General features: G+C 38.5%; 2 protein-coding genes across 7 annotated transcripts in view; one reads left to right on the forward strand and one right to left on the reverse strand.

The window, feature by feature from the left end:
* Positions 1-1,920: 1,920 nt before the first annotated feature.
* LOC110059369 (tRNA-uridine aminocarboxypropyltransferase 2-like) lies at positions 1,921-6,099 on the reverse strand. The gene is made up of 7 exons (XM_089295532.1): positions 5,965-6,099; positions 5,677-5,767; positions 5,156-5,315; positions 4,342-4,469; positions 3,014-3,142; positions 2,772-2,872; positions 1,921-2,237 (listed from the first exon to the last, which is right to left on the reverse strand). Exons 1-7 carry the CDS (start codon positions 6,066-6,068, stop codon positions 2,138-2,140), a joined length of 813 nt encoding a protein of 270 aa, XP_089151658.1. The 5' UTR covers positions 6,069-6,099; the 3' UTR covers positions 1,921-2,137.
* Positions 6,100-6,150: 51 nt separating this feature from the next.
* The window catches only part of LOC110059359 (dmX-like protein 2), a 34,576-nt gene continuing 24,211 nt past the window's right edge, over positions 6,151-16,515 (forward strand). For all 6 annotated transcript variants that reach the window (XM_089295523.1, XM_089295525.1, XM_089295526.1 and 3 more), the window contains exons 1-10: positions 6,151-6,352; positions 8,172-8,297; positions 9,095-9,163; positions 9,299-9,377; positions 10,335-10,449; positions 10,818-10,884; positions 11,028-11,067; positions 11,685-11,829; positions 12,013-12,506; positions 13,638-16,333. In XM_089295523.1, coding sequence (XP_089151649.1) covers positions 6,260-6,352; positions 8,172-8,297; positions 9,095-9,163; positions 9,299-9,377; positions 10,335-10,449; positions 10,818-10,884; positions 11,028-11,067; positions 11,685-11,829; positions 12,013-12,506; positions 13,638-16,333 — 3,924 coding nt within the window. In that variant the 5' untranslated portion in view covers positions 6,151-6,259. The remainder of the gene's footprint in view (positions 6,353-8,171; positions 8,298-9,094; positions 9,164-9,298; positions 9,378-10,334; positions 10,450-10,817; positions 10,885-11,027; positions 11,068-11,684; positions 11,830-12,012; positions 12,507-13,637; positions 16,334-16,515) is intronic.

Genomic DNA, 16,515 nt, shown 5'->3' on the forward strand with positions numbered 1-16,515 from the left:
CAAAGCATGAAACAGCAAGAGGATAATGTCCTCAAACGATTTATTTCATAATACAAAACAAAAGATTACATTACATTTCCTCGACAGAACGATCTCAAAACACAAGTACAGTGGAACCCCGTTAATACGGACACCAAGGGGACATGCCAAAATGTCCGTATTAACGGGGTGTCCGTATTAACCGGGGTCCTCGGAAAAAAGTCAGGGACATGTGTTTTATCGATACAAACACTAAGGCCGACACTTGTACGGCAACAAAACGTTTCAATTGTGCTGTAAATTACAAATCATTAACTGTATCACTCTCGGTGAAATTTTGCCTTTACAACCAGAGCCGGAAAATGGTGAGGACAAAAACGCAGTCGCCGTGCTAAAGGAAAGTCGAGCTATCGGCCACATTCCATATCACCTCGCAAACACCAAAAACCGCACTGGTATAGTCACCCATTTTATTTCAAAGCCTACTAATCGAGGATCAGTTGAAGTATGTGGAGACGCAGTTAATCGGGGTGGAGGCCTTGGTATGGAAATACCGTGTGTTTATATTTTTGATGGTCCTAGGAAGCACGTGGATTTACTTGAACAATTAATAGACGTTGGCAACAACCCAGCAATACGAACGGAGGCCGATGCTGATAGTGGCAAGCATAAGACGTCAAAGAGGAAGAAGGCTACAAGCAAGGACTGTAGCGAAAGACCAAGAAAGTGAAACTTTTGTGCACGCGTATCAGGCAGAGAACTTTATATAAGGACTGCAGACTGGGTAATGCACCGGAAGAAAGAACTGGTCAAATGCGTCATGCTATTTTGACACTGTTTCATTTAGTAATAAAATTGTATTAACCCGCCGAAATCTGTCATAATTTGACCAGGGTACAAAATCTCTAATTAGCACATAATCATGACAATGACAACAGATAATGCACAGATACAAACAGTGCCCGTAAAGCGGGGTTGACGATGTATGAGAGTTTGTCGCTCGGGACACAGAAAAGTGTCCGTTGTCCGTATTAACGGGTGTCCGTAATAAGCGGGTTAATTTTAGAAAAAATATATGAGCTTTTCGTCGGGAAAAACGAAACTGTCCGTAATATTGGGGTGTCCGTATTAAGCGGGTGTCCGTAGAGCGGGGTTCCACTGTACATGGAAATTCGTATTCGGGGGTCCCAAGTCCCTGCAAGACCAGGACCCAGTGTCCACGCGTCCAGTTAATTTGCATTGTTCCACACAAACAAGAATGGCAGCTTTCAGTTCGGAACAGACAAGCAGAATATTACACAAACCTAGTCTCACATTTAAGAATACATGCTTAACTTGCAACATCCTGTAAGAACACAGTGACTGAATTAGAATGGAAACGTTTCCCAAAAGTTTCCACAACGGCAAAGAGAAAGTTAATGAGAAGTACAGTAATGGCTTCGCACGTGCGATATAAGCCTTGCCGCATTTCTTAGTCGTTCTTTACAAAACAATGTGAAATGCAAAAATATTATGGACGGAAAATGGTGAAATTTTGGTGTTTTCTTATCTTGGACTTAAACAATTTCTTAACAAGTTCCGTAGAGCAAAAGAAAAATTTACCAAAGGAGGCTAAAATGTCCTACATTACTTCGGACATTTAATTTTCGGACACTTTTTTAATCTTACTTCGGGCAAATTTCGGACAAACATTTCGAACACTTAGCTGAAAAGTAAAAAAACACAATTTAGACTGAATCTAGACTATCTAGACTTACACTGTAGTAAAAAACACAATTTAGACTGAAACAACATCTGTTAAAATGATAGTTTAAGTGCTCCGTCAAGGTTTTACAGAAACAAAGACGTGAAAACGGCACAAATTCTGTCATGACGTTACGTATGTCAAGTAGTGTCTCAGCTAGAGCTCCTTCCAAAAGGAAAAAGAAGGAAACTAAGAACTTTGGAGCTAAATAAAAGTTTAATTCTGTACTGTAAATATTTCGGACGCTAACAATTGCGCACGCTTAAAAACTTCGGACACTTTTTTGTCCGATATTAAAATTGTCCGACATTTCCAGCTAGTTATATGTAGTTGCTGAAACTCTTGTTATTTTTCATGTTGTTTCATAAATAAATATCCGCATCCGATGAAAAAATAATTGAGTTGAAACGTACGTCACGTATTCTCAAGAAGAATTTTATCTTCGTCCGTGTCTGTGTTCGTTACGATAACTCCATTCATTTTCCTTTGTCCGTCTTTTTGCGCTTGTCTTTGCCTAGAAAAGGAATCAGTTCAAAGGGAAATTTTTATAGAGAAGATCTCCACGGATTACAGTGCAAACAACTTGACTAAACTTTTACTCAGAAGACTAAGGAGACGGTTTCAATCTTTTGGGATTCAAACTTCCGTGAACTTATCAAAACGTCCTTCTTTTTGGCACACAGACATTCCAGTCACATGCTACAATACACAATGCTGCCGCATGAACGTTTCGAGAAGCCATATTAGCGACTTTAAGAATGCGAATTACTCAGGTTAAAAATTAGCGGGAGAAAGGAACTTTTTGGGGAAACTTAATGGGATATGGGGCATTTAGGACAGATTTCTTGGGATAGCGAGTAGGAAAATTGTTAATTTGTAACATTAAAATTAACGGTATTCAGGATATTTAGACCAAACATTTACGGAATATGGGATACTCAGACACCCCTTCCCAGCCCTCAAAAGAAACCATATTACGCTCGTTGCAATTTGAACCATGGATTAAAAAGATTCAACTTCATATCAATCAAATGTTCTGTTTACTTACGCCCTCAACATTATCTCGTCTTCATGGTCCTTATTGAAGTGTACCACTGCACCATGGTCCAACTGTATTTTACACAACGCTCTAAGAGGACGAATTAATGCCTGATGAACAAAGCAACAAGATAATATCACAATGTTCTTTGGCCTCATTCTAAGGTTCAAAATGTTAACATAGAGGAACTTCACAACCAAGTAAACAACAACAAGAAGAATGTAAGCCAAGTATACTATAAAAACTCTCACCTCAGCAATTTCGCCATTATCCTCAAGAAGTGATAATGATAAAGCAATGGCTTCGATGGTACACAAACTTTTACTGTTGGGCTGAGTTCTAATCACATATTCACTAATATGATCATGTTCTAACTGAACCTAGAAACATTGACATCAATACAGTTACAATTTTTTTATTTTAACTTATAGCAAACAACATTACTGCACAAATGTAGCAATTTTGTAACATGTATATACAATGTATGTGGTGTACACTGAAATAAATGCTCAAAAAAAATGAAGAGGAGAAAAATTGTTCTAAATGTATATTACCTTAAATTCAATGCTGGTTACTCTAACAGTAACTTGTTTCTAAAATATTGTGATAACATTAAAATATCATACATTGTAAATTATTTCCTGAAGTACATGTATGCTCTTACAGTACATGTACTTAAAGGGGCTACATCACGGTTTGTGCATATTGAAAAGTTTAGCCTCAGTTTTTCAAATTTGTCATTTGTAATCCGTGTCAATCCTCTCCATTCTTAGCCATCATTGTTTCTCTATGGTTTATTATTATCTCTTTGGTGTTTCTCTATCTTATTAAACTGTTATTTTCAGGTTTCCTACCATTTAAAGGTTATTTTGTATGTGGCAAAAATAACTCGAAATACCGTGACTGAGCTCCTTTAAGGATTGTGTGTGCAACATTTACATCCCTTGTCATGTGTGGTGATTGACCGCGGCCACCAGCAACAACACAAAAGTTTCAACAAGCAACTACATGTACACTGCATCTTCTTTCTTGAAATGCCTCAAGGAATGCCTTTTTGCAATTTTCTGCATGTACATGACATGCAGTGGTACATCAAATGTACTTAGATAAAATAGCATGTTGATGATCATAATTGAATTGTGGGGTAGCACGCACTGCAGATGTAAACAGGGAATGGGGAGAGGAGGCCAAAAAGCCAGGAAAAATGAGAAGGAAATGCCCCTTCCTCATATTACCACTCTCCCTGTGGTGGATCTACATGTAGGGGGTTTGGGCAGTTTGATTGAATCCCCTAAATTAACAAAAAATAAAACATTTTAACACGCTGACTTGGCCTCAGATTGCCGGAAATCCCATTTCTGAGGGACCCCCTTACAGGAGATGCCAGAAACCTACAGGGGATCCCAGACCCTGTACAGGGGACCGCCTTTGGTGATCCATATTTCAAACCCCCTTCTCTAAAATCCTGTATCTGCCCTAGCTCCCTCCCTCTTTCTCCCAGTTTTATGCCTGCTATGCAGGCTAATTTTGGGGTTGTTGCTATCAGAATAAAACATTGAAATTGTCTACTGAAACATACCTGCCTGGCCTTGCATAAAAATGGATTGTTAGCAAAAATATCCCTTGCTTGTCTCCATGTTCCATCAAGGACAATAATATCGTAATGTTGACCAGGTGGAAGCTTTTCCAGTGATTTGATATTTTCAGCTGTGTGCAAGTCAAGAACAAGCAAATGAATATAAAATACACTAAACAAAACTGTGTGGCTTATACACCTGTAGACAAAATTTTGATATACATGTAATGTATAGACTGCATTGAGTTCTTAAGGCTGATCAGTGCTGGTTGTGGAGTTACAGTGTATGACGTAACCTCATCAACAGTAGATGAGTTTGGGAAATGGTGCCTGAAATGATGGTGGAACTCGAGAGCAAACTGAACTGAGCATGTAGGGTATCCATGACAACCTTGTGAGCAGAAACTACCAGGCACTGTCACACTGAAAAAAAAAAAAAAACAGTGGAAACACAGGATACTTGCCATATACTTACCATGAAGACAAGGCAGATGGGTGGGCTGAGAGAAAAGCTTAACAAGATCTGACTAGCAATGAAAAACATGCAGGATGACTTGACATTCGAAACTAAGCTGTACAAATCCACTGGCCACCCTGCACACCACCACGAGGGGGACTGCTGGCCAGCAATATTGTTTCGCATTTAACTTAGTCTCAATTACATTTAGCAACATTGAAAGCAAAACTTAATATTTACTGCTGTCAGAGGAGAACGATGTCAAATGCACAATACACTTTGCTGTATTATACATGTTATTATCAATTTTATTCAAATGTAATGTTACTGTTAAATGAAATAAAACTAAAATTGACAAACCTGTTGGTCCAGGATATAAAAGAAGAGTTGTAGGCTTGTTCAGTAGTTTGTGAAGGTCAGGCCAGTTATTTTCATAAAACCTTCTTCCACGTCGAATGACAAGTTTCTCTGGAGGCAAACAGACCTCCAGTAATGGAACAGTTGTCAAAAGCCGGGACTCCTAGGAAAAAAAAAAGAGTGAGTAATTACAATGTATATAATATAGGGGAGAAATGTTCCTCACTTCCATATCAACCTTTTAGTTTCAGCTATTTTTATAACAACTCTGTTGATGTACTGAAGAGAATTTGATCCTATTTTTGTTCTGTTATCACTGTCCCTTTGACAATGTACACATGGTTTATACATATTGATAGGAGATACCCGTGAACTCTTACCCTTGGAAATAAATAAGAGAAACATTTTAATATTTTAATGAGCAGCCCTTGCATTTTCAGGAAGTGCACAACTACATAGTAGGAAAATCAATAGCTTTATGGAAGAAAAATCAAGCATTTAAGCTTAAGCTAAATGTAACAAACCTCACGAGGATGTTGCAGTATATGAACTGTTGTTGAGATTTGAAGAAACTTTCTTGGGAAATGCGCGCACAGACACACTGAAAGTGGTCTCCTAGGAAACAAACAGAGACTTGTATATGGAGCTAAGGAATGTTTTTGGCAATCAGATTTTTAGTAGTTAAGAATAACATGACATTGTGAAGTTTCGATCGCATGCATAAGTTTTGTACCGGACTTGTAAGGAATGGGGCTCTTCAAAATTGTCTAATTCTTTACGACATTGATCAGCAACCAGCTCAACCAGCTTACTTGCACCTCGCGCACATGTGTCTTTTTTCCGGTGGGCATAACGGAACCTCAGCAAAAGTACGAAAGAAATCGCTGTCATCCTCACAGTCTTCCCGGTCCGCCATCTTGCATTCGTCCAATGGAATAAACCGCTGAGCATCCTACTTCTGCGATCAGTTCCAGAACGAACAGCGGATATACCCATTAGCCACTGTCACAAAGTCGAGTTGAGGCAAAATGGCGGCCTGCTACTTCAGGAACTGGAGTTTCTATTGTTTTCAATTCAAAGATGAGGCTGTGGTTTGATCTGTGAAGGATGAAACTCCATCAAGTGCTCACTGGAGCAACGAACACATTCGATGATAAGGCTGCAATCGATGTTGGAAGCGTGGAAGATCACCCTTTTACGGTGAGTGTAAATTTGATAGTTTGTCTTGGATCAAAGAGTTATGCACACGGATGACAGCAGATGGTCATATGAATAATACAACTGCCGCTGAATGAAAGAAAATATTTTCGTGCCCCTCAGCCATAGTGTGGGATCGTCTTTGAAAATTAACCTTATCATATAACTTTTCCAGATTTAAAGCTCAAAAATTCGACGAACGCTACCTGTATACATATAAAACTTGATCGAGATATATGATTATTTTTCAAGTGCTTTACTTTCAGCCTATATGCTTTGATTTTCTTTACTTTGACTCGATTTCGAGATAATTCTTTTTTTGGCAAGTGCCTTTTATCAATATATTGAAATCAAAACTGTAGAACTCAGATTTACACGTATTAACCAGAAAAATATGAATGATAGAATGATGTTCCTCAAGAGATTATACTTCAGAATCGGCTAGATATTCACTTCTTCCTGGAACCCTGATTCTGATCAAGTTCTTTATATAAGTCAACACTAGACTTTCCACCTAAGCATTGGTTCAGGCTTAGTGTGCGTGAGCCTATTACATGTACATTACGGAGTGCATGTGGGAGTTTTGAGAGCTTAAGAAAAGTTTTAAGAGTTGTTAAAAGGGGTAACCAAGAGCAGCTTGCAGGCTTTCTAAACTCCTTAGTGCATCTACAACTCAAGAGACCCACATCTAAATGCATGGACCAATTCTTTCACAAGAGTCTTGGGATTATAAACAAATTCTCTTTATTGTAGTACTGATGCACAACTTGACTTTGCTAAAGCTTTGGTGATCTTGAAAAAGCCCATGGAAAGACCTTCAGTATTGTTGATCACTTTCAATATTAACCAGGATTTTTCTTGCTCAAGGTGGCTCAGAACAGTTTCCATAACTTAGATTTTGAAGGATCATTACAAACACTCTTTATCACTTGATGCTACAATAATGGCAAGGTGAAATTTTTTCATATTATCAAATTTTGATAAGCATGATAAGATGCAACTTTTGGCAAAGTTTAAAATAATTTTGTACATACGGTTCAGAGCCACCTTAAATTTTCAAAACTTAAAGGTGGCTCTGAACCCTACGTACAGATTTTTGAAAAACTTTGCCGAAAGTTGCGTTTTATCATGCTAATTAGAATTTGATAATATATACAAAAAAAATTTCATGTTGCTGTTTTTGAATTATAAACCCCTAAAGCTGTAATTAAGGGTGTTTTTGGCAGGTCATACTGTTGCTATGGTAACCTATTGTGTCACGAAAATGATAACAATATGTTCACCAATGAGGGCAGGGTAGTTTTTTGATACCATGATTTGTAGTATCAAGTGATAAAGAGTTGTTATAATGACCCATCAAATTCTAACTGCTGGAAACTGTTTTGATCCACATAAGGCAAGAAGAAAAATGGTTTGTGAGCCTATTGAGTTATGGACACATGCTTATGGTATTGATTTAAATTGCACAGTTTTACTGACTGTGTTATAAATTTAGCTGACCTTCACAAGCTATGAGCAGGTGTATTGAAAAAGGAGTATTGAAAAAGGTTGCTGGCAAAATTAACAGACTGGAAATATTATTGGAAAGAACTTTTGCATTGTAAACAGAGACTGGGCAGGAAATTTTCATGGCAAATTATGGCCTATGACGTTGTACATTCAATTTATGTAACCTGGCTTGCAAGCTACATGTAGAAAGCATGGAGTGCTATAAAAATAATGATCAGTTGTAACATTTTGTTTAGAATTATACATGTATACATGGAAGCATTATTATTAAAATTAAACAACAATGTTTGTCTTGTCTTATTTGTTTTCACAGGCCTATGCATCTGGTTGTGATGTTGTTATTCTGTTGAGTGGGTTCACCAGAGTACAGATTATCCCAGGGTCTTTGTATGGCTATAAAGAAGTCAGCTGCATCAACTGTTGTGATTCCGATGGAAAGGTATAAAATCCATACTGCTTAGTTCTTGTTTGTTTTCAAGCATAAACCATTGTAATTTTATAAGCCCTTCTTTAATTTTGTCTCGGGTTATAGGTGTAAGAGTACACCAAATATGGTATAATACAAAACCAGACCATGCTAAAATATTGTGGTGAATGTTGTGAATATTGGGAATACTGTGGGGAACCTTTACACTTCTGTCTAAATTATTTGCTAGTTTTGCTCCCAGGCATTTGCTTTTAAAGGAGCTCAGTCACTGCATTTTGAAATATTTTGGCCACGTGCAAAATTACCTTTAAAGGAAACCTGAAAATAATAGTTTACTAAGATAGAAAAAACCTGTAAACCTGTAAAGTTTCTCAACAAGAAATTTCCAAAGCAGCAAGTTTTAAGACAATGTGCAGAGGGGAACACTGTGAAGATGCTTACATAGTGTAAAAAAAAAAAAAAAAAAAAAAAAAAAATAATAATAATAATAAAAAATAAAAAAAATAAAAAAAGGACAGTTACTTGTAAGCAAGACTTTGGCGTGAATTTTGACAAATTCACAAAATACATGTAATACTATGCAGGTTTCATGATACCTATCATTGGACCAGATGTTGCTGTATAACCATAAGTAATAAATGTTTCTCTATTTAAATGGTGGTATCAAAATTGGCAGAGGTAAAGTCTGCATATAAGCCAAGTGGCCCATCAGGTGGGAGCTTATTCTGGTTGCTGCAGCATGAAGCGACTAGGATTATTTCTACTCTCTCAAATTGACATATGTATGGTAAATAAATTTCCTTTAACAGATTGCAGCATCTTATGGAAAGCAGGTTATGATATTTGAGGCCAAATCTGCAGCAGTCAACAATAATCATGTAAGTGTTAGTAAATGACTGCATAACATTTAAACTGGTACTACTTTTTAGTTTTTAGTTATCTTATTCCCGACTTTTGTTTTTGTATGCAAAATCCAACATTAACTTTAAATGGCTTTTACATTTTTTTTTAAGGGGTTTCCCTTTCATTGGGAAAAGTCAGCAGAACTTTGTCTTAACTTCAGGATTACATGTTTGTCATGGAATAGAGAAGGTAAGAATCAGTTATTTAAAATGCAAAAAGTGTGTTATTTATACGTGAAATATCAGCAAACTTTAAGACATGTAGAATGTTAAAATGTTAACGATTTTAAAGCTTTATTTAGTGATAGCAACTTTTTACTGTGTAATGTTAGCATATCAACATACATGTACATATGACTTTCTATAAGATTAAAAACACATGACTGTGACATGCAAATATATTTGTGCTTTGGTTGGCAGACTAAGCCACATGTCCAACTCACAGGAAATTAAGCTTTTCTTTGCAGTGTTTTTGTGAAGAAAATTAACATAAAAAGACATTGTTTTGTAATGGAAATTGACAATAAACAACATACTTTGTCCATGTTTCTATAGAGTTGAAACACGTAGTGATTCATTATACATTTAACAGCTATACATGTAGAACCAACTTTGATTCTTGAAAATGATGCTTGAAATGCATGATTGTACTTTTGTACAATGTACATGCAGTTAACCGTCATTGTGTTGGGCCATAGGGTTTGTGATGTTTGTTTGGTTATAATCTCTAGATTTTAAATCCTTGCATAGGTTCAGAGGTTTGAATGTTGCCACAACATGTTTTCTTGTCGTCCCAAATATCCACCCATTTTGAAAACAATACTGAAATAATGCATAATCAATAAGTCAGCAAAGCAAACTGTTATTAGATACATGAAACAATGTCTTCCTATGAAAGAACGGAACGTTTTTTATTAATATATATTAAGTATTAAATACACGTATATTAGTGTTGCTTTCTGTAACAAACTGAACAATAACATAATTAGGTAATGTTTATTGTTTTCAATTTCTTAACGGTAGTAATAGTTACGGTTACCGTATCAATTTTTCCCAGAAATTACAGAAATTTCAAATAGTGGAATATCTCATCTTTCTTAATGTTGCATAGTTACCAGATGTCTTGTATTACATATGAATATTCTAGGTAAACGGCTTCTTGTGGGTGGTGACTTTATTCAGCTCTGGAGCTGTGAAGAGTACCATGAACAAAGAGACTTGCTGGAGGAGGATGTGTTCTGGACGTGTATTTGGGCATGCAAGTATGTAACAGCACTGTGCAAAAGTAATGCAAATGATAATTGATGAATATCCCACTTTGTTCTTGTGATATTTCATTAATATCTCAACATTCGACACATATGTAGCACACATATTGGCAATGTGATACGACAATACGTTTTATCCAGTTTCATGAACCCTTGAAACTAACATTCTTTTGCCTAACCCCAGTTAAAACATGGCATATCTTGTACAGTTTACTAAATTTACAGAGAATGAGAAAAGATTTTTCCATTAGAAACAGCTGGACCACTTTCTTTGTAAAAGTTTACACTAAGTGGTTCTGACACTTAAAGAAGGCTACACAATGTACACGTATGGTGCTAACTGTTTTTTCCTTTTCATTCAGACCTTCTGTCCCAGTCCATCTTCTTCAGTTTTCTCCAGATGGGCAGTATTTTTCATCTGTAGGAAAGGTATCAAAAAAATATTTCAGCCATTAATTAAATTGAGGTACTGTTTATTTTATCATCAATAGTTAGCCCAATGGGTGAACTGTTCTGGTTATACACAATAGAATACCATAGTAAAGAAGTAATCAGTTTTTGTGTTATTTCAGCATGACAGGCTTGTTAAAGTCTGGTTTGACAACAATCAAGGTGAGTTTCAATAACTAGTCTAGGGTTAATCCTAGGTCTTCAAATAACCTTTGAATGCAACTCCTGAACATTTCTCCTAGTGGATAAACAGGCTCACAGCCTTTGCTTGTATTGTGTACTCAGGAAGCATCAAATGTTGAATGCTATCAATTGGAATGGAAATACTTTGTAGGCTCTTAACCTTTCATTAACTATCCAGCTGTTTTTAACCGTTAAACAGATAAGTATTAAATGAATGTTTCCTCCAGCAAAGTTACAAATACTACCTAGCATCATAAGTCCACAATGCATGCAAAGCACTGCTGCTGCATATACACAGTCCTCTGCACAGATTGCTTGCCTACAATTCTAGGTACAGTACACTATTGACTAACAGGCTCCTTATAATTTGGTTGCTATAAAATTTCTATGAAGTCCTGACTCCCAAAAATAATGTTTTAGTCTACAGTTTATCTTAAAAGCTCCTCCTCTTTTGGGTGAGAAATTTATTTAGCTGCAACCCTCTCCCCTTCCTGTTGTTCTCTTAATAAATTAACAATAAAGGAAATTACTGGTGTCTTACTGGAGGCTTAACAGAGACTTCACCTGTAGTAAATCCTCTTGAACATTTTTTTTAGTCAACCCACAGTTTGAGAGTGAAGAGCTGCAGAGCATGAACCAGTTTAAAAGCAATGGCATTTTGGACTACACTTTTGTTTACCTGGCACATCCTGGCCCTGTGACTGGAATTTCCTGGAGAAAGACCAGCAAATACATGCCAATGTATGTAATGGTCTTTTTATGCTCATTCTCAAAAATTACCTTTTAGTTGCAATGTTTTAACTTTTTTCTGTTCTTAACGGCAAAGGATTATCCTGTCAGGTTAATTGTATTTTGATGACTGTTAAATTGTTTTTAGATGTGAACAATCTCAAGGTTGTCATTGTTATTATTATTACTTGCCAGCTCCACTGTCGCCAATTGTCTCTTAACATCCTGCACTGACAATGTGTGTCGCATCTGGTGTGAGTCAATCAAACAAGGTGACCACAATGACTTACTCTCCCATCCCACAAAGAACAACCACAAGTGTCTGTGGCATTTATCCCAGCAGCAGAAAAAATCTCAAACAAAGGATGATCCATCGACTGATCCTCTACTAAGATACCAGCTTTCATCTTCTCTGCAATTTCACATTGCTGTGGCAGTAAATCCCTTGAGCGATATCCCGCTGCTGTCATCACTTTGTTCTATCTCAGACAGTAATCACAGCAGTTTTGTTCTACATTGGCTGAATAACAAGGAAATCCAGTTCACTATGGCAGCTGAGTCATGTCTTGGTGCTCCTGTGCTTGCTCTTGAAGTAGAGAGTGTTGATGTCAGTGACGACTCGTCCATAAGCAGCAGTGAAGCAGAGCTCTTAGTACCCAGTGATGAGGATGTTTTGGATTCCCCCAAGCGTAAGTGTCCACAGCAGAAAACTTGAGAATGTTAAAATCATGTTTCTATCTTCGAACATGTGTGAACAGGTTAGGGAGAGCATGTACATGTACTGTGCATTGAACACTGTTGGGTGGCTCTCTAGGTACATGCAACTTAGGTTTCACTGCTACTATAGATCACTAGCTGGTGAAAATCCCCCTTAATGGAATACAGTGCAAAGAAAATTGGTTAGGGATTAAGCTAAGTGGGGCTTCCCCTGTGGAAAATCTTTCCAGCATTCTTGAGGATCTTAAGGTTTCTATCATGGAGATATAATTAAGATCATAAAGACCCTGGCCAAGAAACTTTATAGGTGTTTATGGATATTTTAAAATTCTTGTCGCGATCGTAACCAAGATCCTTGTGGATCTTCAAGGATCCTGCAGAGATTTTGCTCAAAGATCTTGCCAAGATGGTTTTTAGGCCCTGAAGGATCTTTGCATAGATCTTTGCAAGATCTTTCAAACATCTTGCAGCAATTGTTAATGTAAGATCTTGAGCGATCTTTAGTAGACCTTTAAAGATCTTGTATGATCCTCAATAATTCTGAACGTAAGATTCTGTACACCAGGGTCTGCTGCATCACTCATCATGTAGTGCATGATATATCATACCTTCATCATACCTTCCGGACTTGTGCAATGTAAATTTCACTGTTGCAAATTTTTGAGTATCAGATAGAGAAGAACAGGATAAAAGTGGCATCCTTCTTTTGTCCTGAAAGTCACTTACAGTATTTCTTGTTTTGCCAATTCAAAATGATTTCACAAAGGTTCAGATGCAAACATAAGAGACCATGAAGGGTACGAGAGTTAATCCCCCACAAAGGTCTTCTCAAGTTAATCCCTTGAGTTAGATATGGTACACGTCTATGGACAAGGCTAGCACACATTGTTTGGATATTTTTTTGTGTAGGAGGATGCATGCTACACCGCTAGAGCTGTCCACATGGGCAAAATCTATGTCACAGGATTGACTAATTTCTAAAAACCACTTGTCATGAGTAGGATTACCTGAGAAGTAAGGCCTATATGAGGGTTAACACTCTCACTTTTCATCCTCTCATGGCAAAAGTCTTCACTAAAATTTGATCTTCTTTTCCTTTCAAGCATCCCCAGCTGTAACCCGCAAGAAAGAGAAACAAACCCCAGAGAGGACAAAAGAATTCAAACCACCATGTTCACCAAGAGCAAGAACTCCACTAGATTACTTGAAACACCTTCAAGATGACACGCTAAGTGACATTGAAGAATCAAGTACTTATGCTGTAGTTGTATCTTCATGTATTGGAAACCTGCTTCATGAGTGGTACAACAGTTTGGACACACTTCTCGCTGTGCATCCAGTCGACGGTTCACTGTTAGTGTGGCTTGTTGAATGGCTTGATGTTCAGAATGGTGTTCCGTACAGACAGCCTCAAGTTAGTTTTTTATCTCGGATTCCAAACGTCCTTCCTCCTGCTGATGCAAACTCACTTTTGAACAAACTCATTGTGTACTGTCCCAGAGAGGACAAAGTGATGGCTCTGAGAAATGTGATGTTAAATAAGAATGACAATGCTTCTGCAGGTCAGAGGATAACACCCAAAGTTGGTGGCATGGCTCTGAACATTTCCCGATCAAGTTTTGGGAGTTCCACCGGAGGGACACATCCCACAGCGATCATGATATCCACACACAGGGACGGTGCGCTCAACCTATGGCAACTTGCATTTGCTGACAACTCATCGTTTTCTACTGTAGTTAGTGTTTCTCATCACGCACGTAGATGTGGACATAGGTATCCTATAACGAACATTTTAGCACATCCAGAATTACCGTTGATGCTTTCAACGTCAAGCCACGAAATGGAGGTGAGGAAGGGAGAGGACAGTTGGAACAATGTAGATTTGTTAAGCCTATTGGATGGCAATAGAGACAAAACTCGAAAGCTGCATTGCAATGAACTCATTGTCTGGAAGGTTGAAAGTGTATCGCCCTTGCGACAGAGTGGTGGAGTCATGGAGCTTACACGTGTAAACTCATCACGTCCCAATGCTTTTATGAACATAGCTTGGGTTCCAACGTTATTCTCATACTCACTGATTTCATTTGACAGCACTACTTCAATACCACCCCATGCTGTAGCCCCTTGCGCATGTTTCTTGGCCCTAGATGGAACTTGTTACAGATTTTACCAAGTTATCCTTGATGCCAGAACTTTACAAGGCTATATTTCAAGCAACAAGACCAGAACACGTTCAACTCTGTACTCTAGTGGTAGTGAGGGAAGCCTAGACTCATTGGACTTTGAAAGCCCAAGCAGCTCAGTTCCAATTGAATGCTTTATTGAGTCCATAGTGAGCAGACAGTCAGGGGCAACACCTGGATGTATTCTTAAGCTTTGTTCATTAGCTGATTCTAAAGATGTCCTACGAGAACCCCTGTTGCTGCACGTTTTCACTGAGAGTTCTGTGAAGTCATCATGCCTTTTTTCACATGATAAGCAGAGCTGTGAAAATGAGGAGGACCAACAGCAAAGTTCACGGAAATCAGAAGACACCTTTTACATTGTTGGCATTGAAAATGTCATTGATGAAGACAACGACACTGTGTCTATGATTTACATGTGGCAGGTGACTGTAACTGCGACAAAACCAGAAGTGAATGTGAAGGGATCAGGCTTGGAGTCGATATCAGCATACCCTGAGGTTGTACAGCCTATCAGCAGAAGCAGCAGTAGTGCATCCAACCGAAGTGTAAGCCCCCTTAACTTGCCACAGTCGGGACATGTAACCAGCAGCATTGTATCAAGGAGAGTGTGCTGTCAGAGACTTCCACTTCCTAAAGGGACAACCATCACTACAGCCACCAGAGCTGCAGATAAGATGTCTTCCTCTGCAGTTAATCCGACATGCCCAGCACAGTACTTGTTCACTTCGTCATGTTCTGATGGGAAAGTTAGGTTCTGGTCTTGCAGGGAAATTGTCTCTGAGAATCAGTTTGTGTGGCAAGAGACCTCTTGGCTGTCAGATGGACGGAAATACTCTCATTTGAAGAAGCAGCTTGATGGCCGTGTTTTAGGTTTGGATGCACCTGGTGAAGTGCTTTCTCTTAGCTGCGCATACACTGGGAGAATTGCCACACTTATCAGGAAGTCCGAAGCCCAAGGAACAGGCAAGCCAGATCTTTCAGTTTGCATCTGGGAGAACGAGTCATCTGGTGGAATGGACTGGGTTCTGGAGGATACCTTAAAACTTGATTGCAAGTTTGTCACAGATGACTCACAGATTCGTTTAGAGTGGACTTCGGCGGAAGATGGCTCGTACGTCCTAACAGTCTGTATCGGTAGTGAAGTGTTTATTCTTGGCTGTGCTTCAAGAATAGCAAACACATCTGTAAGAGGGGAGAGTTCTTCCACTGGCAAGGAAACATGGCTCCTCCTTCACAGTGTCCATTTAACGTCAGAAAATAAATGGCAGCTGCTGACCAGAGCATTGTCCTGGATTCGAAATGGAGTCCTTGTTGTTGGGCTTGGCACTGAAATGCAGGTCTATTCACAGTGGAGGGCAGCCACGGATGGCACCCTTTCTCCCTCAGACACTATGACATTTGCTCCTACTGCAACCTTGCAGAAGGTTAGCGAAGCCTCAAGGGGTGGGACAGGACAACTTGTTCCTCTTTCATTGACACCTGGAAGCGGGATTGGTCTGTTTGAAGGAGCTGCCACAATCGCTCCTGTTTTGCCACAGTTTCATCCCAAACATCTGATGGAACTGATGAACTTTGGCAAACTGAGAAGGGTCCGAGCTATATTGCATCATTTGGTAAGGATTTGAGTAAGATTTCACGGTTCACCTCTTACTAGACTAAGTATTAGATGTGTGAATGTAATGTATATGTAATCTGCGTGTGGTATTCCCAGTTGCCCACAGTCAGCTTCTCTATAGAAGCTGTGGGCTGTACATACTGAAAAACAAAGATCTGTGGTTCATAGTAAATGTTAATT

This window comes from Orbicella faveolata, unplaced genomic scaffold (assembly GCF_042242905.1).
Source record: "Orbicella faveolata isolate gen_17 unplaced genomic scaffold, um_ofav_v1 contig_26, whole genome shotgun sequence".
Lineage (NCBI taxonomy): Eukaryota > Metazoa > Cnidaria > Anthozoa > Scleractinia > Merulinidae > Orbicella > Orbicella faveolata.

Coding starts and splice junctions, on each gene's coding strand:
- LOC110059369 (XM_089295532.1), bottom strand. CDS start 6,068: ATGGCGGACCGGGAAGACTGTGAGGATGACAGCGATTTCTTTCGTACT. Junction 4,470..5,155: donor TTTATATCCTGGACCAACAG/GTTTGTCAATTT, acceptor ACTTGCACACAG/CTGAAAATATCAAATCACTG. Junction 2,873..3,013: donor ATAATGGCGAAATTGCTGAG/GTGAGAGTTTTT, acceptor TTTGTTCATCAG/GCATTAATTCGTCCTCTTAG.